The sequence below is a fragment of the Enoplosus armatus genome, chromosome 2 (genome assembly GCF_043641665.1).
Source record: "Enoplosus armatus isolate fEnoArm2 chromosome 2, fEnoArm2.hap1, whole genome shotgun sequence".
Taxonomy (NCBI): Eukaryota; Metazoa; Chordata; class Actinopteri; order Centrarchiformes; family Enoplosidae; genus Enoplosus; species Enoplosus armatus.
The window spans coordinates 19,745,681-19,771,863 of NC_092181.1; the positions used below are offsets into that span (position 1 = coordinate 19,745,681).

General features: G+C 40.5%; 2 protein-coding genes across 2 annotated transcripts in view; both read right to left on the reverse strand.

Annotated features, from left to right (window-relative positions):
• Positions 1-13,766, reverse strand: part of gab1 (GRB2-associated binding protein 1) — a 48,135-nt gene extending 34,369 nt beyond the window's left edge. The window contains exons 1-2 of the mRNA XM_070917608.1: positions 13,439-13,766; positions 13,186-13,340 (exon numbers count right to left, since the gene is read on the reverse strand). Coding sequence (XP_070773709.1) covers positions 13,186-13,257 — 72 coding nt within the window. The 5' untranslated portion in view covers positions 13,258-13,340; positions 13,439-13,766. The remainder of the gene's footprint in view (positions 1-13,185; positions 13,341-13,438) is intronic.
• Positions 13,767-17,961: 4,195 nt separating this feature from the next.
• On the reverse strand, positions 17,962-24,519 carry usp38 (ubiquitin specific peptidase 38). Its single transcript, XM_070918794.1, has 10 exons — positions 23,838-24,519; positions 22,410-22,545; positions 22,092-22,221; positions 21,762-21,863; positions 21,188-21,346; positions 20,884-21,077; positions 20,671-20,764; positions 20,465-20,571; positions 18,759-20,106; positions 17,962-18,129 (listed from the first exon to the last, which is right to left on the reverse strand). The coding sequence occupies exons 1-10, from the start codon at positions 24,517-24,519 to the stop codon at positions 17,962-17,964; spliced, it is 3,120 nt and encodes a 1,039-aa protein (XP_070774895.1).
• Positions 24,520-26,183: the final 1,664 nt, after the last annotated feature.

Here is a 26,183-nt window from a genome sequence, read left to right on the forward strand (position 1 = left end):
TACGAACAAATTTATACATTCATGCATTTTAAGTTTTATGGCCGTCTAATGCATGTACTGTTGCCTGCAGAGAGGCCAAAAGGCAGGTTTTGACCCACTGTTAACGCCATATTTATCCATTAACTGCTTTTAAGGATCCATCTACTTTAAAATAAACTGTTCTAACCTCTTTAACCAACCACAAAGCCCAACTCACAAAAAGCCCTGACCACAGCTTCCCTCTGTTTTTGCATCAGAAAACTCAAAACCACACAAAAACGAGCCTTGCATTTTAAAATGATGAGATCACAAACGAAACACACAAATTGGAGTAACATGGTATATATTTTTGGTGGTGATGTTAATGAAATAAGTCAAAAGGCTGATACTCAAATACTTGTATGTTTGGAGCCATTCCCCTCATATTTTCTCAGCAAACAGCAAGCAAAGGTAACAGGTCACAAAGTGAGACAGCAGGATGGATGCTTCAGATTCTATACAATATACTGAATGTGCCAGACAGCTGAAAAAGGTAGACCTGCTCTGAGTGTTTGGTATCATTATTCCTTTACTGCGTATTTTGCTGAAGCATCACTTCAGCAGAATCAAATGGTACAAGATGAGAAAACCACCATGACTAACAAAGCTAAGAAGCTATAAAATTTGTACACATCACTCAAATACAAAGCTGGTTCCCATGAGGATGACACACCACTAAAAAAACAGCCAATGGTGGTGAAAAGCACATGTACAAACTACTAAAGCTACAATATTCAGCTTAATTCAATGGTTCAATACTACAAAGAAAGACTATATAATCTAAAAAAAAAAAGGCATTAGCAGAGTGAGCAGTTACAGAATAAACTTCCATCTGCTGAACAAAGTATTAAGGTTTGAGTTGGCAAGGTCAAAATCCAGGTCACCAATCATTACCTATTACCCTACAGAGTAGGAAACAGCATTAAGCTTAGGGCATGGATAAATGGAGGTTGTGCATCCATCATGTGCATTGTGCTTATACCCTGCGGTCCAGTTTTTGTACATTTTGGAAACACATCAATAATCTTTCTTTTTCAGCTTTTTAAAAATCGTTTTCTTGCCCACTTCACAGACAAAGGAAATGCATGTCACATTGATGCATGAAAATGACTGAATGAAAACAGCTTATTATGAGATCATTGATTTCTAGGTCAATTGACGCCAGCTGCTGATGGAAGGAACAAGTACCTGACTGTTAAACTGCTCCTCTAATGAACTAAACTCAGTGCCACTCCCTGACTTATACATTAACACCACAATTACTATGGCCCCTTTATATAACCAATGGGAATCTCAGCTGAAAATGATTCCCAGACTCAATGTACTTAATTACCCTTGTTCATACAGTGCCCTATTCAATCTGCATACTCTGAGGACGGTTTGTGAGTGCAGATGGCAGCCCACTCTCAGCCATGAGAACCAAAGCTGCACTAGAGATAAAGACTGGCTCATCTGACTTCAGGATATTTTACTCCCCAAAACACACATTTATCACATTCCCTCTGTGTTTCCTTGTTGTTTGGTCTTTCAGTTTTAACATTTTTTTTCCAGATAAGCAGGAGGTCAAAATGTTGCATGCTTTGCTCCTCCACAACCTTGGCACTTTTATCCATCGCATTCTTTCTTTTGATTACCTGCTCTCTTTCCTCTCCTGTTTTCATCCCATCTGCCTTTGCTTCTCCTGCCCTCACCAATCTAAGCTCTTGCACAGTCACATGCACTTGTCAAAGCTGCATCGTTAGAATTCAACACATTCCTCTGGCATGGCAGACTTGGTTCACATGATCACGCTGTTCCTTGACCGCTGACGAGAGGGGCTTAAACAATTCTCCTTTCAGCTCCTACTGGCCTGTACACAGTCAAACAGTGCAGTCCAGCCAAATGTGTACATAACAGTTCAGAAAAAAACTGTCACATTAGAACATGGCAGATACTAAGTTGATGACACATACCAAATCACATCCAAAAAATGCTAAGTTTTAAAAACAGGTCAAGAAACACAAGTTCTGATTTAAGATGTCTCTGAGATTTAATATAAAAGCTGATTTTCCTATTTCAACACCACTACAGAACAGCTAGTGCACTAACTAGTAAGTCATTATATGTACCACAGATGTTGAGAGAGCTATCATTCATTCACCAACATGATTGGTTGCCTGCATTTATAACCAAAAAAATACAAGGGAATTTGGTATCTTATAATATTTCAGTCAAAAGTCAAGTAATACAAGTCACCAACCTTGAGCTCTGCTTGGATTTCAAACAGCTTGTAGTTGGTTATCCAAATGCCATGGGCTTAGAGCTGAGACAAAGTTGGTCAAGGTATTCCACAGGTTTCTAAGACACACCCGCAATAAGCATAAAAAGAAGAGCACAGTGCCAGGGAAGGTTGAGAGAAATGCCAAGAAAGTAGGTGGACAAGAGGAGGAGGAGGTCCAGACTCTCAGCTTCCAATCAGGCTAGAAACGAATGCTCTGAGAGCAGGGGTCTCTGCTGTATCTCTGTCTCTCCCTCATTGCGTTTGTGCGTGTGTGTACATGTGTGCGAGTTTAACCACGTCCTCTGGCTTGAGGCCAGGCCAAAGATATCAGGCAGCACCATAGTAATTCTAATGCAATCAGGGACGGTGGCCACAACAGGACCAGTGGTGAAGAGCAAAGAGCCATCCATCTTTCTCTGTCCATTTCTGTTTCTTCTCATTTCTGATTCCTACTCTAAAACACACAATGAAACAGATTCAAAAAATGTTTGAAAGCCAAATACAAATTAACAAATTAATGGCGATTAGATACAGACAGTATCTGTTTTATTGAGGGCCTGTCTGAGTCACAGTAACTTGGGAAATTACACAAGTCAGTAGCAATATTTCGCATCTAGTCTCCAGGCTAACACCCCAACACCCTGTCTAAGTCAGCTTGTCCTCAGGCTGGTATAAACATCCACACATAATGGTGCACACACAGCACAGAGCAAGAGAAGAGAGGCAAAAACTACCATGACAGCAGTGGGCTATATTAAGGGGCTGCAGACACAGCGGCTAGGGTCAGATCACACAGCACCACATAACTAGAGTGCCAGCTGCATCTGTGTGTTTGTGTGTGTGGGAAATGACAGGTGAACCTTTGGAGTTAAATGTGAACAGATAGTTGCACATATTTCTACCTTCAAAATGTTGCTTTCAAACCTGATCACTCAAATCATTCAACATTTTCAAGCACTAAACTTCTCCAAGGGCTCAAATTAAGCAGGGGAGTACAACAACAGCTCCCTGAGTAAGTCTCTTTTAAAAACTTGCCTGGAGAATCGGCACAGAGACAGCACATGTCCAATCATCTGTAAGACCTCCTGGGAATTATCTGGTACCTTGCATCTTGCATCTGCCATTTCATTCTTAGGTACACAACTAGTCATTTAGACACAGTGGAAAATGTCTTGTTAATATCTCATTTGTAAAAAAAGAAAAAAAACCCATCTAAAAATTGGACTACCCCACAAAGAGGAAGATTTTTTTTTAAAGGCCTAGGTCACAAGACGTCTGGCAGCAACAGCCTCTCTTTGTCTGACTAACTTGATCATAAATATGACATTAGCCGATATTTTTTCCAGCCCATGATTTGTAGCCCTGAGGCAAAGTTAGACTGATAACATCAAGTCAAAATGTAACTTGTGACATCAAGTGTCACTGCCAAGATTCAATCTTGATCCACATGCAAATTCAAAACACAGAATTACAACTATGTATGACTACTGTGAGTATTTCCTGTTTTTCTTATATATGATATCAAACTGCATATCTGATATCTAACTGAATAACATTTGGACTGCTGGTGAGACAAAACAAGACAGTTGAAGATGTCACCTGGAAACTGTGATTGACATTTTTTTACATTTTACATTTCATAGATCAAACAATTGATGGATTAATTGAGAATCTAATCTAATCTGAAAATAATTACTAGTTGAATCCTTATCGCCATAACTTTACTGAACATGAACTTGGAAATAGGTCTCTCTCATTATACTATACTGCTATCCTGCTTATACAGTAATCCTGCTTCATGAGACAGCCTACAATGAAATGATCAATTGAGAAACACAATATTGCTTATTTGTCATCTAAGCCAAACTTCTCCAAGTCTTTTCATGAGATAAGATCTTTAAAACTACTTCAGGGAGAAGCTGCATAAAAGTACAAACAGCAACCTCCAAACAAGGCTGTGAGAGCTAATTTCATCAAGCAGGTGCGTTAAGTCATGTGTGACCATGTATGTACCCTGGAGCTTCAGCTAAGGTAATAGTGGTCTCTACGTGCAGTGAGTTTAGAGGGCCTCCTGTTGGTGAGGAGCAGGCTTTCAGGGTGAGCTGTAACTGCTAACTGGTTCTTGCTGAAGCCCATCAAGCACCACATGAACACCCCAGCTGCTGCTTTACAGGTGTGTGCAGACCCCTATGGTGACTGCAGCTACAGTGACCATAAAGCTCAATATTACAATGTTATGGACTTTGTGTGTGCGTCATGAAAAGCTTTCAAAGTATACGACTCTTCAGTGAGTCACTTGATCACAAGTGAGTCATAGTGACATCTTTTGTGTCTCAGGGTATGTAACACTTAGAGAAATGCAGCATGGTATATACCCTTGATGCCAGCAAAATCAGGTTCACCATCACTCTCCTTTCCATCCTCCTTCATTAAGAGAACAATTGGCTGTTGGAGCAAAAGAGGCAGAGAAAGATAAAGAATTCGGCAGGAGAAAAGTAGAAGATATGAGCAGAAAATAACAATATAAAAGGCAGAGAGGATAGATGGAGAGAAAGAGGGAGAGAGTATAGGACCCCTCCTCCTCTCTCTTCACCCGCCATCTGGTAGCCATCAGCGTCTCACACAGGAAGGGGCGGCCATGCCTTGCTGGGGCACCAGGGAGCGGCTCTTCTTCCCTCCCAGTGCTGCAGAAACAACAATCGGCCAGTGCATTGCATTGCAGTGTAGTGCAGTCCAGCCCATCCTAGCCTAAGCTGAACAGCCAGCAGCAGCACCGGACCAGGCGCTCACACCCCAGCAGACCAGCAAAGAGGAGCACAGAACAACCTCACATTCCTGCTGTCTGTGCCTGCCAAGAAGCACTGGGAACGGAAAGAAAGGGAGAGAACAGAGAGCTGCTCTCACTGGAGGCTGCCTAATGGTGTTGCTTTGAGAAGCACTCCGGTCTTTCTCATCCCGTTTGCTTTCTCCTCACTCTCCTCAACAATGACGACAGAGTTATTGATCACCATTGTGGTATACCCCAGCATGCACATCACTGCATACATATTTATAGTCCTACACCATTAGTCCTGAAGATGTTTCCCCTTGCTTTGCAAGAATTCAGGGAATGCACATTATCATAAATTTGGCCCAAGTTCTGTTTGTCGTTTGGGGGGGGGGGGTGACACACACACACACACACACACACACACACACACACACACACACACACACACACACACACACACACACACACTAATCTGATGGGAACAGAGACCTCTGTAGCCTTTTTCTCTGGGTAGTGTAGACCATCTTTGGCCATCTGTGTTTTCCTATTAGCCCTGTTCTATGTCCAAGACAGAGTACAACTACACTCTGGAAATAGAAAGCAGCCCTATGACACGTACTATTTTTACTGCCTAGTGTCATTAGTTGAAACATGAGGAACAATGTAAAGCAAGTATGTAAGGCTTTTGATTTCAGAAAATACTCTTTAAATTGAATCTATGTGACATCAATGTATGATAATCATTCGGATCAGTCATAAGAAATGGAAATAACACATGATGGTGTGTACAATTAGCCTTGCCAAATGGTTGAGAGGTTTCTGCCATCTGCATTTAATAATAGCTGCACTTGAAACTGTTCGACTTGGCACAGTGACGAATAGCACAAAAGGATCATTTTACAAACTCAACAGAATCGTATTCCAACAGAAAACGCAACTCAGGATCTGTTCCAAAGTTTCAAACAGGAAAACCAAGTCTGCATGAGAACCAGTTCTCTACAGTCACTCTGTGAGCTGCTGGTGTACTTGGCACATAGGACAGTAAACAGCTGCACCAGGCAAAAAACAGATACATCTGTTTACAAAATGCTGCATGTCAGCCTTGACCCACCAACTGAATCCAACAATCTCAGTGCTCCACTTAGGCAACAAATTAAGTTTAAAGAAGGATACAATAACGTAATTCAAATAGTGCCATCAATGTGGTAAACACTACCACGATGCCCAAGATGCTCAAGAATCTGCATGGAAGGTTATGCATGAAAGTATGTAGTTTACTTACTTAAATACTTACATGACAAACAAGAGATGATCTATTATGACAGGAATGTATAAGTGAGTGACAGTTACCACGAAAGCTGGACCAGATATACTTTTGTGCCTTCCAAACTATCTGTATTGTTCTGATGCAGACAACCAGATCCTGCCAGATGCTACTTACAAATGCTGCAAGACAGCAAGACAGCAAACTGGCGACCACATGGCAACAGGGACACAAAGACATCAGGGGCCAGATGCACAAAACTCTGCGTAGATTCACAATTAAAATGCTGCGTATGCACAAAGACAGAAATATGCACATGCGTTCTTTTCACAGAGAGACACAGAGACAATGAAATATCCAAAATAGATCAGTTTGGCTGGTTTATTTTTACTGGACAGCCCCTTCTCCGACTGTAAAATAGAGATAGGTCTGATGTTCATTAAACATTTCAAATACAATCTCACTTATGTGAGGCTGCAAAAGACTGGTGAGATATTTACCATGTGCCAGAAAAATGCTATGCACTGCCAACTTTCAGAGGCCTTTGCTCTTACTGGCTGTTTTGTTTTTGTGGCTGTGTTTTCCTTTGTGATGCAATGACATGATTTCAGGCTTACTACACTACACTATAAATATCCAGAAGTAAATGAAGACAATGTTCACTTCTATTGTGTTTTGAAACAAAGGCCTAAACACCGGTTCAGATCTTTTCAACAACAAGATTTCAAGTAAAAAAACAAGCAAGTTCAATCTATGCTCTGCTGATTAAATTATGTCGTAAATATTATGGAATCCACTGATCAGATTTTTACCATACGTTTGTGAGTCCTTACAGCCTAACTTTGAAACCATACTGGTTTAACAGTTTGGCTATGATGTAACTGATACGCCTATGTATGACACAATGACAATAGTCTGTGTCTGGGACAAAAGTGGGCCGGTAAGGATAACTATTGTAGTAGCACAGATATTAATATTTAATGGTTATTTGTTTGTAATGGACATTAAATAATTAATGGCACATGCAATCCATTTCAAGCTGTGGCAGATCACACAATAGTAGTTGCTGCTGGCTCCAAATGGAGAGCTGTGTCGTCGTGGCGGTTTTTTTTGTTAGCCTAAGAGGCTAATGCTGCACAAGTACGCCTCTGTTGTATCCCATTCGAGCTGCTTGTTTGTTTGTTTCTTCAAGCATGTGGGGTGGGGGTTAAGCAGAAAGTGAGTGTTTGTTCTCTGTTCCACTTGCTAAGCAGATTTAATGAATCCTCTACTTAATCAAAGAGCTATGCCTTTGTTTTCGTTTGAACGCACTGTCACATTTGTTGCATAGATATTTCTCCTTACTTTGCAAATGACAATTGTTTCCAGTCAGCCACAGACAGAAGTAATGGATTATGGCCACAGTGGTGTATACTGTAAATGCACTCCCCCCCCCCATCTGAGAGGACTCAAGACCAGCATGGAGTATGTCCTCAGTCTCCCTTTACAGCCATCAGAGGAGGACCTTCAGAGTTCAATATTTTCCTTCTTCCGGTCTACCCAGCAGCCTTGTGCTACAGCACTGAGGCCCTATTAAGGGCTGGACAAAGTGTAAAGCAAAATCTTTATCCGTGTCCAGTGGGTACATGCCAATGGACTACACAGATTATAATGGATTATACATACATACATTGTATCCTGTCACCATGTCAAAAAACATATTTGCTCAGTTTCATGTTATAATGACAATTTTCTTGTTTTTATTAAATTATTTTTTCATGTTATTATGACATATTTTCTGGTTATTACTAGATACAAAACCATTCAGTTTTTACAAGAAACACGTATGCTGGATCTATACCGCTTATTCTGTGCAAGGGTGCAAATGCACATTTAAGTGAGTCATACAAAACAAAAGCAGTCCACAGTTTGTCATTATAACAAGAAACTGAGCAGATTTTTTTTTTATCATGGTGGCAGCGATGCGTTGCTGTAATTAAATTAATATGAACTTGACTTACTGATAGTGACATTAGGGGTGCGGCCACCAATCCAATTTTGCTAATGTCTGTATGTTTACAAGTGTTTCACTGACAAGTGACAAGATGTTTTCACCAAGGCATGAAATTTGGTAATGACGTGTACATTTTGTTGTCCATAGTAGACATACCAGAAATCTGCTTAACTGTTAATCCTGTTTCAGTTTTCTTCTAAGTGACACATAATCTCTTTTTTTAATATAATGATATGATGTGGCAACGTACTGTCACATGCACACTATCTCTTAATAGAGTGGTGCTGAAAACAACCTTGCAACTTCATCCCTGCATCTCCTTGGGTCCCTCTGATAACACACTGCAGATGTCGTGAAGACACCAGTGTCCAAGCTGTTCCTTTGAAGAAGGTTTTTACAAGTGGACCTCGACAGAAATTCACAGATTGAAAGGTAAGAAAATGAAAGAGGAAAAGGAGAACCAGATGGAAAATGCAGTGTCAATGAAATGGAAAACCACAGAGGATACAGTTATGACAAACTCTGGCTGGGAAAAGTCTTACAAAAGCAATTGTGGTTAGATACCTTCATGCTGCCCCTGAATGAGACATTAATGGCCAGAAAGTGTTGACTCTTTCTCAGAGAAGTCTGCCTGTAACAGTGAATTAATCCACTAAGGCTGTATTGTAAATACTGTATGTATTCTGTTTACTAAATGTTGATTGAGTCGTTTAAGAGACAAAAGAAAAACAACCCATTTCAATCTGTCGCTCAGAAAGGATGAAAAAACAGTAAAACACTGATCCTCTTTTAGGGCTGTTTGTATTAAAATAGTACGTTTTCACAAAATCAAACTAAGATCATGAATATGTCTCATTTGTCTTGATGCATAATGATAATTTACATTGACTGCAGCGTTATGTCACAAGGAAGCTATATAAGTTCAGAAAAATCAGAGACAGCCAAAATCAACTGTCCATGTTTTGTTTCATACAGACTATCCATGACTCAGCAGTATGACAATATTCTATTGGTCCATCAATAAAACCTCACCTGGTTGGTCAACATCGGGTTAAAGGGACCAAAATCTGGAGATTTTGAATATTGCCTCCTCACACTTACTTCATCGGTAATGAAAAGAGAGGCAACATTTTCTAGCATGTGTCAAGCTCACGATGGTTGGGGCTGCTCAGACGCAGGCAGGTCTGCTGAACTGCTTTCACCTTTGAGCTCCACCAATCAGGAGCAGAGCCTCAGGGGCAAACTTTGACCAGAGTGGTTAATCAGGTAAGCCGGGGCCCCGGCTTCTAGACTACCGCTGCTCAGTCTGGAGAAGGAAGGGGCTTATAAAAGAGCTGTGTGGGGGCATGTTCACATACTATTGTAATGTGTTCTAGTCTATCTGTTATTTAACCTACAACCAAATGGACACCTTGATTAAAATAAGTTCTGCAGTAATTGATAATAATTTTAAACCAGTTTGATATTTGTGGGGATGTAATTGTAATGTCATACTGATTAGGCCAAAATGTAGCGCAAAATATGCATTATGTCAAAAACACCCAGACGTCATACTGATCATGTGCATCAGACCAGTTTACCTCGCATACTGTGTCCCACATTCCAAATTGCTGGCGGTGGTTTGCCATTAACGTTACATACATTTTCACATATTTCACCTTAGCAGTCCACCAAAATCAGTTTCTGAACAAATTTGAGGTAAGAAATAAGCAATCCAGTTACTGACTCTTCAGTCATATTAGATCTACAAGGCCTAATTTAAAAGACTTTCATATAGTTTTGCATAATTCCACCATGATTATTACTTCCACTTTCCAAAACCGGTAACCGGCTCAGCCTGGCCTGGCATACTGCAAAATAAAAATCGATTTGACAGTTTCATACTGGATACTACAATAAAAAGCAGTATGCAGTATGTAGTACATACTGCATTCTGCATTTGTCGGTAGTTTGTAGTAGACAGCTCCGAATACAGCCTGTGTCCCTGCCTTACAGAACCTTGCTATCACTGCCTCCATGACAGAGACAAAGAAGAAAGGTTGTATTCATATCCTCATAAAGCACATCTGTAATCTAAAATGGATGTGATCCCAGGTGAATGCAGTTAACAAACCCGTAGGATAGAAGACTTTGTCCCAAGAGACACTACTTGGAGCCACTGATTCAGCCTATGTACCAGAGACATGAAGACAGCATCATCTGACAGAACCACAAGATTTTACTATGGCTGATATTCAAAGCGATAATCACAGGCCATCATAACTTTAACGCCACCACACACAACACATATTTACATCCAACTTCATATGCATACAACCACAGATATGTGTCTAACTGCACAATTGCTTGATTTTAATTAGGCAAAGAAGTAAAAACAATTATGTTGGTATTGAAGCCCAGACATGGTACAGGTATTGTTATCAAATGTCCATAACAATACCTTGGCCTAAGGCTAACATTTAAGAATATACTACTAAACTAAGGGTTGTGGGTCATTAGCAGTGTAGCTAAAAAGTAAGCTGACCATTGTACCAATACACTAAATGTTGTGTCATCCAAGGAAGTAAAGTTAAAAGTAGTTAACTTGGATTCAAATGAAAAAAGTCGCCAGATTATTGAAATACCAAAACAATTCCGAGTTTCAGCCCTAAAATGATCCCACTAATTCCTAAAACCACAATGCTTCATTACCAGCATGATTTCTATTTTAGAAAAATCAACTTCTCTATTATATTTTGGACATCAACTCTAACAGCTGGTGGCGAGTTCCCAGATAGGTACCAGTTGAGCAATTTGTCATCCGCCAAAAAAAGGATAGTCAGCACTTCCATGGATTACAAAGCCTCATGTGACCAAGCATGACCTTTCACAGGGAGGGGGAGCCTTGCACCAACCACCCACTTTTGTGTTAATCAGTATTTTTAGATCGCATTAAATGCTAGGCAGCTCATGGGAAAAGGTTTACATTTTTGTGATTTCACTTCTGCTTAGTGAGGTACTTCAGGTAAAACAAATAATTATTCACCATATGTCAAATATCAGACAAACCAAACTCTACTTTTCATATTGAAGGCTATTGTTGTCAATCCAGAAAAAGGTCATTTGGGCCCAAACACACATATACAGCCCAACCAATACAGGATTTTAGAGAACGATACCGATATTGACAGTTGATAACCGATAACAATGAATAATAAAAATCTAGTCAAAACAGGGATGGGGTGGTGGTGGTTTCCCATGTTTCCTTTGTTTAACTTAATGGCTTGTAATGGCTAACCATTGATTCCCAACAAAACATTTCTCAAAAATAAAAAGCTTCTCGAACAACAGACCACAGTTGGTTGCCTAAAAAAACAAACAGTAATGTAGTTTGCTGATCAGCTGTAAACCTCTCAAAATCTTCTTCATAAAACCATCATCAGAGCGGTTCCCATGCTGCTCATAACATGCTGTGAGATGGCCTCCTGGCTATTCTATGCTACTGTGTCCAGTCAGTTATAAAACTGGAGCAGCTAGTTGCCATATCCCCTTGAGAACAATTAAGTCCTCCACCAGCATTTTGTTTACTTATAGAGAAAGAAATACTTTGGGTCATTTCATCTAACACTTGGTTTTGGAGATTATCTCAAGTGACGCAGAAGTGAGAACGTCCTGAAGTGGGAACCTTCTCAGCACCACATACTGTACATCAGGGTGACCTCTTACACAACAAATGGTTAATTCTTCCCACAAATGGTAAATAAGATGTCATGTCTGGTCTGTTATGAAGCTGTGAGTGATAACCACTTACAAAGGCAGACACTAACCCAAGAAAAATGCTCACAATTTGGTTGTGAACTAGGATTTTGATTTCCTCCTCATTAAATCAGAAAGTATTCAGTTATGAATGTGAGAAAGCCCTGTAAAAACCCTGTCTTTCTGGGTAGATTTTAGTTTCATTGCTTTCAGAAAAAACACTTCATTGGACCTGTGGTTTCTCTGAAAACATCCCTCCTCTCAAGTTGCGGGCCCTGTAATTCAAATATCAATAACGGATATATCCACTGATCCACAAGGAGAGCATGTAGACTTGACAGCTAACGTGTGCTACTGAAGGTATTTGCTTTTGCATCAGCGCTGTCGGCTATAACAATGTTTTCCAAGTGCACAACAAATAAGCAGAGAGAATCGCACAGACAACAGTGACAATTCACTGCCAGTGTGAAAAATGAATGGATGAGAAAGAGACATGATGCATGTGAGAGTGAAAACATAGGGTGGTAAACATTAATAGTTATAGTACCTCTGACAAACAACTACTCTAACACTTCATTACGCACATCTGACAACTCTCTGCACTGAAATTTGCAGGAATGGGGTCATCCTTTGATGTATTCTGCAGTTGTTTTGTAAATCATTTAACCCTTGGCGTGACCATCTACCACCTTTGACACAAATAGTGTGACTGCATTACTCGACCAAGGTAATCAATATACTGTGTTATTGGTCCAAGAAAATCAAATCCTCAGAGGTAATGCTGCAAGATTGGATCGCTGTGTGGTGGCATAAACGAGCCATTAAGGAGGCAGTCTCATAATGAAAAAGTCTCTGACCCATAGCTGTTGAAGGGGTCCTTAAACAAAACAATTGCCTCCTATCTGCTAACTCATGGTAAGGTCACTCTTACTGAAAGAGACTACAAGGCAAACTGAGCTCAGATAAGTCACACACCGCTTCAGGTTCAGAAAATGGCAAAACTTATTTGTTGAAATGCACACAAGATGAGGCCTACACATGCCATCCAACCGTGCACATGAAAAGTGTCCAGGGAAAAGCTGGCACATTTTGTTTAACGGGATACTTTATTACGATGTAACAAATATGATATAAAGTGCACTTACGTAACGTCTCAACTTTTTTTCAGGAGGAGACTTTCTCAGCCACCCTGAGCACACCACATCTCCCCCACTCATATCTGCTCCTTTCTTGCTCTCCCTGGAGTTTGAGCTGAGATTTCTGTTTGGCTTCGTTTGTTTTTGGGAGTGTCTTCTTGTACCTGAAAAAATAACACGTTCACACAAGGCTCAAACGGTGAAGTTGAAATATAAAAAAGTTAAAATGTTGTATTTTTGTGTTTTAGAGAGCGATAAATACCGTCACTCCTTCCTCGAAAGTCGACTCGCCGACAAGGCAGTTCTCTGAAATGCACAGACCAGATTTTCCACGAGTTGTAGTCAAATAAACGGGTATATCCTGAGCTTGGAGTTCATATAAACCTCCGCGGCACCGCCTTTTGTACAAATATCAACGGTGACTTGTGTATTCTGTTCAAACTGGAACGCTGTGAGGGCAAAAAACAGGCGCAGGCAACTGAAAGTCGCTAAGTTTTTGTTGTTATATGTTAACGCTTCATGCTAATTCCCGTCAAAGTGGAGCGATTCCCAGTTGGCGTGATCAGATGTAAATGTCCCACAGTGTACCGGTGCATTGTTGTCGTTTCTGCGCAAATTAAAACAATCTTCACCGTAAACACAGTGGTTCCGCCGAGCTTCCCTACCAGTTTACTCCCATGGTTCCTTAATTATGATTGACAGGGTAGCTCCGTCTTTCCCTCAACTCACCCTCCTCTGGAACATGGCGGCGTCAAGCTAACACGCATAACGGCAACAGACCGAAAGTTTAAGGATTCTGCTTTCAAAGTAAATGTTCAGTTTGTTGAGAACGTTGGTTTTAACGGCTATCGTGCCGATATTAACGTCTAAAACGGACATTTTAAGTTGCGCATAAAGGTGCTATTTCTGTCGTTATTGATTAATATTTGGCAGCCCTGACTATCTATGCTCATTTGTCTAACCTTTCAGAGTTGTGGCTAGTTATGCTAATTGGCAAAAGCGACATTTTTATTAGAACAAATGTATCTTCATTCATGGATTACATTATCTTGACGCAATGTAATCTTCATGTTTACGATGCACAACGCGTGCCTTCAACATGTTCCTTCAACGTGTTCCCTCAACGTATAGTTCGTCATTGGGAACATTTATTTTGAAAGTTACCACCGGACGTCACATTCGTGTAGCTCCGCTCGCTTTAATACTAGTTTGGAGGACGACATGGGGAGGCGGCGGCGTGCAGGGAAAACTGTAGAGCTCCAACCATGGGACATGTAGTTCGAAAATCGTTTGTGTTCCCTCCCAAAAAACAACAGATGACTGTAGGGCGGTTTGATAGATGAAACATGATGTAATAGAGCTATATGCGCCTCTGGGTGAACACAAAAAGTGGCCCCAGACAGTTGAAGAAAAGACAAAGAAACGACTCACCTCTGTGTGAACCGAAAGGTCCCAAGAAAGCATTGCACGTCTGAACTACACCGTCCATAATGCGCGCTTATTCTCAAAAGAAAACTCGCCATAAAAATCATCAATCATGCAATGTTAGTAGGATAGCAGGAACAACAGTGAACTCACTGATATATTGTTAGTTGTACTATTATGGCATTTATCTTTGGTATCATTAGAAATGTATTTTCATGAAAAGGGGTTGTACATAAAGTATGTTTATAGAATCAAATATAGTGCCTTTACTTGTTAACATGGCCTCGAAACTTCAAACCTATATATCAAATATATTTTGTAATCAAAGGATTATTTGTTTTATTTGAGCTATATTCCAAGATAGATAGATTTGTGGGTGTTTTATAGGCTACTGTCCAACACCACAGTGGTAAGAAAAAGGTTATGATTGTAAGTCAAATATTGATCTGGTTTACCATATCTGATCAATATACTGGGCTCAGCAGAGCATCTATAACTAGTCTAATCCACTGGCAAAGATGTGCTTCCCTCCGATTCAGAATGGTATTTGAGGAATCTTATTGGAATGCTATTGTAATGGTAAACACTTCCCTCAAAGGATGTTCCCTTTTGGTTTATGATTAATGACTTTGCCATTGTACAGGCACATTACCTCTTTCAACAGCCACAGCACTGATGAAGAAATAGGGAGCAATTAAAGGCTGCAGACACGATACACCAATTCCAGTTAAGGAATTATTTTTCATGATACAATTTAGCACTACAGTCCAAGAGTGTTACAACATCAAATAGCTGACGTGCCACGTTCTTGATGCATCAGGTTTTATGAAATGGGCATGTCTAAGAGGCTGTGCATTTGTGTCTGTGTCTTTAATGTTGTCTCTTGTTGCTGTGGGCTCCACGGTATCCATGTGTACAACTGAGGATCAGAGTCGCAGTGCATAACTCATTTGTACCCACACAAGATGAACAGACCAGACCTTATTTACTGCCGGTACATGCCAAATGAATGCATACATACTGTATGCAACTATAAAAACCTAAAACGTGTGTAAATATTATACAATCCTAATATGACATGACATTTAAAGAGAAGATATCATACCATCCCCAAGAGTTAGCATTTCAACAAAAGTGAGGAGAAAAGTGTAATGGTTTGGTTGATTAATAATTGAGAATCATTGATTTTTTCCAAATGCCCTTTGAAAGCTTTAGTACTACTGCCGTGTTTTTAACCATATCAATTGCTAATTAGTAATAAATGGCACCTTTGCAAATAACTTGCTATCACATTTCATTTCACATAATTTGTCCCATGACTGTGGGCACAGTATGTGACTGCATGTGATTACCCAGTTCCCTTTTCAGTCACTGCTTCGTGTATACTGACTTCCATTTGTGCAAAAATATTTTGCAATCAAAGCAAAAGAATGGGATGATACATGCTTGTTTTGATGAATTATGCAACAACGTACAGTTCTGTCATTTTTTTTTTAATCAACAAAGTCACTTGCATACTAAAAATGTACATGTTTTTGAGTGGAATTCTTGAGGTTTACAGTATCAATAACATACTGAATTCAACATTTAACCATTTTCCTTTCCAAGCATTTAAGGGATATAAAAATGTATTACTTGCAGCTTCAAATCCACCTTGCCACACTTAGACCTAGCTCCAAAAAGCAAACTGGCATTGGTGATGAGAATGTCTGTATATTCTGCAAGCAAGAATATAAATTATGTACAGTAGGTGATCTATTTAAGTTAAGATGTATCAAGATGCAGTACTGGATATGTATCTTAGTGGTCAATGTATTCTCTGCAGTGGAAACATGGAATTATGTAAATGTGACACGTAAGGTGACACAGACATTGAGGTACACTTAAGCATAACAAAATACTCAGAACGTTGGTGTTTGGCTCATTTCCACAGAAATTAATTGAAGGTTTCCAGAAACCATTTGCTGCTTCATCTTGCCATCGTTCAATTGAGTATTTATTAATGGCCTTTCATCTTCATGATATCTTATATTTCAACATTTGTATCATCATGTGTTAACCATTACATTTATAATTCAGTCCCCAACATCTGCTCACCTCTTTACCAACATACCACTTTAAATAACTTTACCATAAATAACCTACCCAGTTAAGTAAGACAATACAACAAATACTGATTTTGTTTTTACGGTTGGGAAAGGTGAAGCCTTTATGAATATTAACACAGTACAGCTGAGGTGTATATCCTGACAAATTCCTCTTCAAAAATCTGCATTAAATATCAAAAGGCACATAAAATCAGCATTAACACAAAAGTCTCCCTGAATGATCAAATCAGAGGAATACATTAAAATATGCCATCAACTGTTGTCGAATGTGTTTAAACAAGCAGTTTGCAATTTAGTTGTAGGTCACGCTACCTGTTAGTGGGAGAGCAGCATTAAATATTCATATTGAAAATGCCTTTATCTTGAAAACTGCCCATATATAATATTCAATTTTCCACGATTACTCAGAATGGTATTTCATGTCATATGTACATTTATTGCATGGGATATGAAACCTATAAAACACCAAAGCACACATCAAAAAGGATTCAAATGTCTTGAAAATCAAACTCCACAGCTTGTGAAGAAAAGCTGCATGCAAATCAGAAGAGTAAACAAAAGGTTGTGAGCTGTGTGTTCAGAACTATGACAAATCAAAAAAAGTCTTGTTTATCTTACAGTTGAATGCTTTCTTCTGTACTGTGCACTGCACATGCATGTATTTGCATATGTTTGTGTGTGAGGTAATATTATAAACACAACATGTTCTAGACTGAACCAGTTTTACATACTTATCAATGAACAGTTTATTAGGAGACTAATGGTTATTGACATTATTTCTATAATATCAAATTATATTTAGCCATGTTTCTTTCACTTAAGGGAGAGGATACATTTGCACCAATGAGCGTTACCTACCTCAAGTTTTGAAACTTGGGAGGATTAATGAAAGATTACAATGTCAAGATCACAAAAAAAATCTAAATAACTTAAAATGTATTAAATGATGACTCAAACAGTGGTATAAAAACTATTTTAGTCAAATCAAGGACACAAAATCAAATCTAAGATCAGAATCAGCAGATGCTCTGTGTGTGTGATGTGTGAGTATGTGCGTGTTTGTGTGTGTGTGTGTGTGTGTGTGTGTGTGTGTGTGTGTGTGTGTGTGTGTGTGTACATGTTCGGATCATTTCAGTGCTCTTTTTATGAGGTTATATGCACATCTATGGTGTGACAGTTCAGGCTCCAATAAGATCAGTTCAGAACTCCCATCGAGCCAGTTCATCTGGGTTTCCTGCAGCATTTTTTACTTTCAGAAGACCAGTCTACTAATGGTATTGAATCCCCCTCCCCCCCCTCCTCCTCCACCAGACGGGCCGCAGCTCCCTGGAGGGTTATTGTCATCTGAACCGTTGGGCCTGAATGAGCAGGAGGATGAAGGGGCTTGGAGAGCCTGGGTCCGAGCATTGAGCTCCTGTTCCTGTTGACAGCATGGAGGAAAGAGAAATGTTTCCAAGTTAGATTATTGTGTAAACAGGACTAAAACATATACCTTAGCTATGCCATGGCAAAAAGTTAATTTAGCATTGGTGTTCTATGTGACTGACAGCGTTGTCACTTAACATTATTACAGCACCCTCTAGAGGTGATTTACTATAAGCACTTACACAAGTGCGCTGGACGTCAACTCAACACAGCACAGTTCAATGACTCGTGAAATTACACCTCACGTCTTATAACAGGACAGTTCAGATTTGGCTTCAAGTTCAGTCAAAAAAAGAAATCCTATACTCTGCAGGCTCTTAGTTATCTGTACAAGTACAGTCTGTTTTCCCACAGCTTCTTTCCACCTGAGAGAATCTTGTACAGTGCTTGACGTTCATAATAACCTCACACTTAGAGGGGTTAGTGGTAATGATGTTATACGTTAAATGCATGTAATTCATGAAAAATAAGCAGTGTTTCAGCCAAAATATCCAATGAACCTCTTAGCAGCAGATTAAATACTTGCTCTAATGCTAATCACTTCACACTTGGTTTGCATTTATTGGTATGATTTATAGGGACTGACAGTTTAAATAGCATTTTTTTTTGCTCACCCCCACATACCTGTAAATACAGCTTGTTGTCCTTAATAATAGCATCCAGTAGTTCTTTCTGCAGGGGAGGCTCAGGACTCAGTCTCATTCCATTTGCCATCAGTCCTCCATTTGCGCTCTGCCCTGGTAGCTCCTGTTTCCTGTACATGAGCACATAAGCGGTGTCCTTGGGGAATCGATTAGTAATGTTTTGCACTGATTGGAAGGATGAGAATGTCACTCTGCTATCGTTGAACAGCAGCCAATCCCTTGCCTCCTGGCCACTATTAGGTAGTGTGTCTCCTTGTTCAGGTGGAATTGAGAGAGCCGAGCAAGTGGAGAGGCTACACTCGGCCTGGCCATTCCCCAAACTCTCCTTGAGGGCAAAGTGATTGGCTGGATGCTGTGTACCATCTGCTCCATTAATGTTACGGCCGTAGGAATAGTAGTGGCCACTCTCAGACGATATACCAGAATGCATCACCACTGAGCTGAGGACGTAGGGCACTGACTGGACTGACATCTCTCCTCCTCTACTTATCTGCTCCACTCCATCTATCCTCTCCTTCTCCTCTTCCTCCTCATCTTTTTGAGACGGTTTGAGCTTCTTGGCCAGATTCTCACTGCTCTCAGGAGAATCCACTTGCAGAGGAGAAGAGGTAGAGGAGGAGCATTGTGTAGGCATTGTAGGGGCATGCACAGGAAGTCTCATGAGTGGCGGGATGGTGACATTGTCCAGAATCTTCCTCCGAACATGGCATTTGGCATCGTATGAGAATCGCAGCAGGGTGAGGATTAAGTATTCAGGTGCCGAGACCACTTTCAAGGTCCTCTCTGCCCGTTGGAGGGAGCTACACTTCTCACAGAAATAGGCATTCTCTTCGTCCAGGATCTCTGGAGCCAGGAAATAGTTCACCAGGTCAGGCACAGAGAGAGGAGGCTCATTTGTCACTGGCACGAAATGGACATTGCTAGCCGGGGCTTTGGCCGAGCCTGGCTCAGGAATTTCACTGCCGCCATTGACAGATCCCTGACAGAGAACCTTGGGCTCCTCTGAGGGCCCCTCAGGTTGAGGGCTGTCTTGAGAGGTGGCAGAAGGACAGAAGGCCAAGGAGAGGTCTGTAAAACGCTCTTCTTTCTCAGAGATGCAGTTACACTGCATGCAGCGAATACCTGTGATCAGCTTCCCACCAAACATTGTTTCTATCAAAGTCCTCCCGTCATTCCCAGGTTTGGTTTCTGCTGGATTTAAAGACGACTCTTCCCCCTCCTCTGGAGAAGTCTGGCCTGTTGGGTCTTTGCTGCTTGTGTCAACAGGGGAGGCAACCTTTGGTTTTGCTGATTCCAGGACCTGAAGTGTTTTCTCCTCTTCATGTAACCTTGAGATCAGGAGACAGTGACATTCAACATTAGAGGAGAAAGTACAACTGTGCATTGATTTTAATTTGTACCACATCTATTCTCTCTAAACAATAAGCCCCCAGTCACATTATTTAGGACTAAGGAGAGTACAGTTTACATCAGTAAGACCCAATCATGCACACTCACAATGCTCTATATGCAAGGCTTTTTTATTGACATTTTTTGATACATTATATATTCTTTCCTATTCTTTCATGCATATTGCAAAGGGGACCATAAAGGAAAAGCAATTATGTGTATTAAATTGACACACTAACTTGACCCAACCTTATTATTACTATTGATTCATCCAATCTGCTTGGAGTGCGACTGTACCTGTCTAGAAGAAATCTGAGGTACTCTGAACAGTCCTGCTGGGAGCCAGCATTGAACCAGGGAGGCCGAGATGCGTCCAAGAAGTTTCTGGGAGCATATGCTGCCCTCTGCAGGAAACAGACATGTACCACACACACAAAGCAATTAGTTGTTGTTGTCAACAGTAATAATATTATGTAATATCTATTAAACAGGACAATACTAACCTGAGTGTGTGCAAGGAAAGCAAAGAGCAGCTGGAGCTTTTTCATGAGTGTGTTGGAACCATTTAGATGTAATGATAAAACATGACGCCTGAAACTGAGAGAAAAACAAAGTTAACTACCCTCAGACGTCCAGATTTATGCCTAATGTTTCAATATACAAATATAAAAAATTCAACAAGTGTGTGTGTGTGTGTGCTTGCATATACAACTCACTCTGTGGCCATGAAGAGGGTCTGGATGATGCTGTTCATGTAGCAGGTGTTCCCCAGGTTGACCAGGCCAGTCTTGCCCGTCTCAGACTTTCCAACTTGCCTCTGAAGACCCGAGGCAAATGAGTTGGACTGGGATGTCCAGGCACTTTGATTTAACACCAACTTGATCTTCTCTTCTCCAGGTTTTGGGAGATCCTGAGAAGATAAATTGAAATGATTAGATACAGAACACACTTAAGAAGTTTACAAGTAAAATTAAAGCTCTTGATTATTTATATAGTATGAGGTGTACCCCACGCTTTTACCTTGATGGCCTCTAGTATGTGGTCATAGAGGTCCGGGAAGCCGGAGTATTGGTACATCATGCAGTGTATGAGCTCAGTGAACTGCAGCAAGAAAGCTTTACTGGTGGGGAGACCATCTGTCCTCAAAGACTGGACTAGGTGCACCACATGTGGAACAACCTGGAACAGTGAAGGATGAAGATACGAGGAAAAATGTTGAGCACATTGTGGTGCTGAAAACGCTGGAAGGTACTGCTAATATTAATCATATAATGTATATTAATTTGCAGCACGGTCAGCCAGAGGGGAGTTGCACACCAGGAACCCCACAGAGGGTTCAGTCTCATTTGCTGAGTATTTTCGAGACAATTCATGTTTTTAGATACTAATGAAATTGGCCAACTCAAGGGCCATTGCTCAGCATTTAAGTGCTTCACACATCATTAGTGGGAGAGCGGCGCCGAGCCTTGGGTTCTGGGAAAAGAAGTCTATGCAACTTTGAAGTAATTTAAGCCAGAAGAGAAGAAAATGAGAAAAACAATAAAGTGGCCATATGAGAGGGAAATGGGCTGTGAGGAGACAGGAGATCCCTTACCAAATGGAAGGCCTCAGGAGAGTGCTGGAAACTCAGCAGCATATGGGAGAGCACAGCGAGCGCCCCCTGCCGCACAATGGGGTACCACAGACGACTGAATACCTATGGATTAAAAAAATATGAATACATTTATATAAACTGGGGAATTGCTGCAATAAGTCAAGTGAGTCTTTTTACCAGCCCTAGGTAAAATACCTTTAAGAAATATTGCTGCAATCTAGCTTAATTATTACTGCAACATCTGTGTAGCTTTAAAAGATGCATGCAATTTCTGCCTTGCATCTTCCTGAGGTCCATAATAAATCAAAATGAGGAGTTCTTGCTACAAACCAGTTCAATTTTAAGCAGAGTGACATCTATGAGGATAGTGAACTTCTGAACTGCAGCCAGTCCTTTCAGTAGAGCAATGACCCAGGTATCAACATGTTGAGCCAGAGGCCAAGAAAGCCAGTCAATCATCCTGGATAGAGAGAAGAAGAACGTGGGGAGTAAATAATGTGCAAAAATGTATTTATAGATATAGGCAACATGTATTGAATATTCAGATTTATGTACCATAATGCATCATCATTTGTATACATAACAAATCATTTAAAATAACACATTGCAAAAGCCTTTCAACCTGGATAACTAGATGTGCGAGGTTACCTGCAGAGTGCTTTAGTCATGTTTGCGTCTTTGACATTGTGGTCTGTGGTGAGACTCTTGATAAGCACTGTGATCATCTGGACGGGGATGTGCTGGACCAGGCTGGCCAGAGCAATGGATGGGTCAAAGGAGGGGTCTGAAAAAAATACATCAGAGTAGAAATAGCACATAATCACACAAACCCACTTTTTTCACATTGTGTGTGTAAATTACGTTTTTAGCCCCCGATCCAGATCCAAGTTCTTTAATATTCAGTATTCAGCATCTGCCTGAGTGGAGTACAATATTTATTTCTTCATACATAATGCAGCTGCGCTGAGCACACTAAAGTAAGCCTACTTCAAAATGAATAATCATATCTAAATTGCTTTGACAGCTGAATAGCTCTGCATTAACAAAATGTGTCCTGAATCACAGGTTTCCTTTGATGGTTTCCTGGAATATTTTGTGTAGTGTCCTATAGTGTTTGTGTAATATCTGTGGAGAGGAGTATGGGTCTGTGGATTTGTTGTTGGGGACAGGATTATGACAGCAACTCCCCCAGCATGAACAAAATACAGCAGCACTTTACAAGCACAGTTTACCTGAAAAATGTCCCTGAAATAGAGGTAGAGTGACCTTTTAACCCAAAGCACCTCTGCTCGCATCGCTCACTGACGCATGCTGTCAGTATGGCTATTCAATTGAAACTGCTGCGTGCTGTTTGTTTATTTTGTGCTGCTCCACAGGTCAGGCACTTGCAACACTGCACAGTAGGCTCAGGACATCCCTAAAATTTACCATCAACAAAAGAACTGCAGCTTTGACTTCAGCTGAAACTATCTGAACTCAACTACATCTTCTCGGCAAATGCTTTTCAGAATTTGCCCTTGAGGAAAATGCACTCTTTGAATCAGTGGATTTGAAGGCAATTGCTCAAAGCAATGACAATAGTGTAAAATGAGGCCACTACCTCCAAAATGAAATTCATCAGTGTGCCAATAATACCAAATATTGTTGGATGAACATCCAACCTATACAAAGGAGAGAACTAAGCCAAGGGATCAAAGTCAACTATTGGCAGGGCACTGAAAAAACTAAATGAAACAAGGCAACTGTTCTCGGGTGCTCAATCATGCTCTAAAAACCCTGGTATTAATGCCAGAGATTTATAGAGGAAGGGGTATAAGTCATGGGTCCATGCTGCCAAATGCAAATATACTTTTTTTCATCATTGGCAGGCAGACATCTATAAATCTATGAAAAAATCATGTTCATATTTTAAGCTTCTTTAGGGCATATATACTATTCCAGGTTCCACGTACCTCATAGGAAAATAAAGGCAGTTTTTGCTCAAGTATGAAATAAAATACTTTTTTTATTCCTTTTAACTGCAATCCCATGTATTACAGGCATTTTGGAAAGAAGGAAGGAGGAAAGGAGTTTCACCTGTGGAAGAGATGATGGCAAAGACTTCCTGTAGTGAAGGAAGCAGTGTGGCCGGGTCAGCCTTCCAGATGTTTTGCAGCAGTGTGCTAACCTTGGTCACCTGACCTACATACTCTCTTAGCTCCCGCTCTTGGCTGGCAAAGCAGTGGAAGTAACTGATGGTCCTCACCAGCTGCTGGCAGAACAAAACACCCGACTTATCCCTCGGGATGCACTGCACAAAGTCTGACAGCAACGTGTTCAGGCGGGCACAAAGGGCAGGCTCCGGACGCTCACACACCATCCTTAAAACCTCCACCTGGATCACGCTGAAGATCTCGAGCACCGAGGGGCAGCTGATGAGCAGCCGCAGGCAGCAGTGAATGTAGTCTATAATGGTGGGGTCTTTGCGGTCCAGCTGGACATAGCCCTGCTGGAGAAGACTGAGGACAAAGTCTTTACTGAAGAAACGCTCAAACTCTGGGCGGTGGTAACGTGCGTAGGCATCCAAAACTTGGAAGCCAATCTGCCTCTGAAAGGCATCTTCACCAAGCAAGATGAGGCGGGTGGTGAGAGTAAACAGCGACTGACACTGCTCCTCAGTCACCTCTTTCTCTGCTGCTTCCACTACCTTCTTCACAATGGCCCTCTTCACTGGAACTGAGTGATCGGAGCTCACAAGGCCCTCCAAAATCTTGTCCATGATGACGGTCTGCAGAGGGTAATTGAGGAAATGATTAACTAAATAGGTCACACAACTTCTGCACTCATACTCAATACACTCATAAATAAAAAATACATGTGCGAGCTGCATTTAATATATCAGTTTGCGTTTCTGTTTTAATTAAATTAAAAATATAATATCAAGAGTCTGGTCCAATCCTTGACAGACCTTTTTCACAGAGGAAAAGCACAGACATAAAGAACAATAATTAATAACAGCTGAATTCCACTTAGATGCTTTAGTTTCAGGGTTTTGGTATTGTGCACGCTGGATCACTGTCAAGGCTAACAGGGATCTTCGTATACAACAGAGCCACCGCTACCGTTATTTGTAACACCTGTGCTTTTCCTACTGTGACAAGTCAAAATATCTGTTGTTGAAGCCTATTGGTGCATAAAGTCCACACATTGTCCACTTTCATTGAGTGCACAGACTGTCAGCTTTCAAAGGTGGACCATGTGTACTCAGCTTTAATGTGCTGCAACTGGAATGTAGAGCTCATAGACTTTACTGTGACTACTGAGGCAAAAAGGTGCTTCACAACATTTGACAACTGGGCATTTTAATATTACACAAACATACAACAGAAGTAATTTGTGTACAGCTGTGCAGTGCAGAAGACAGGGCAAAAAAAGCTTTAATATAATGCTTGGCGCTATGATAGAACACAACAAATTTTGAATACTGAATTTAAATTGGAAACTAACTAGACAATATTTCATAAATATAAAAAAAAATTTGATACATTTTTAATCAATTTACAATGATAAAAGATAGAGAAAAGCAGCAAATCCTTACATTTAAGAAGACAGAACCAGCAAATGTTTTGCTTGAAAAATTACTCCAATGATTTTTAGAAATAGTAGTAGTATCATTTTCTGTTGATTAGGCGACTAATGTTTTCAGTACCAATTTAAACTTGTGAATGGAAAAATGTAGCTAAACCAAAATAGGTTGTTTATTACACAGTAATCATATTTCTATAGAGTGAGCCACATTGAAGTATACACAGATGAAGTAACTGCATATTTTCTAAACGCTAGCGTGAAAAACTTCTGAATATTTCCTAAATATTAGAGGACTGAAAAAAGTCTAAAACAGATGTAACGCTAAGTTAATAGTTAAGGTGGTTTCATGGCATAAGTCACAGAATTGTCTCCGTTTTGGCCATCATTTTCTCTACGGAGGTTTGTGACGGGTAACGACAACAATAACGGGATATTTTAGTATTTAAGAAAATGTCCTCAGTGATGTGATGAACACACTGATTCATCTATTAGCGATCAGTCGTAACAACAGCAAACCAACGAAAACGAAAACATTACTATGTTAAATGGATCTACTACTACTTTACATCTGATGTTTTCCCTCTTATCTCGCCACTTCATGAGAATGGCGACCAACCGCTATCTGTGCTTGTTGTTTGTATACAGGCGGCTAGCTTGCTAACGCTAGCTGTAACGTTAACTTTAACGGATAAATCTATACGTCCGGTAGTTAAAAAAAAAAAGGCTCGAATGCTAAAAACAACTAAACCTCTGGAGCTAGTTCTCCCGCTCCATAGCGACAGTTTTACTAACATCCTCGTACAACGAAAAACCGAACAAAGCAACCAAACAGGCCTGACGTTAGCTGAGTAACGT

What these genes read in the sequence shown, in the direction of transcription:
- usp38 (XM_070918794.1), bottom strand. Translation starts at nt 24,519, where the DNA reads ATGGACAAGATTTTGGAGGGCCTTGTGAGCTCCGATCACTCAGTTCCA. An exon ending in TGCCATCATCTCTTCCACAG is followed by an intron (nt 22,546 to 23,837) that starts GTGAAACTCCTT and finishes TATTTTTTTCAG; the next exon opens with ACCCCTCCTTTGACCCATCC. An exon ending in CTCAGATTTCTTCTAGACAG is followed by an intron (nt 20,107 to 20,464) that starts GTACAGTCGCAC and finishes CCTGATCTCAAG; the next exon opens with GTTACATGAAGAGGAGAAAA.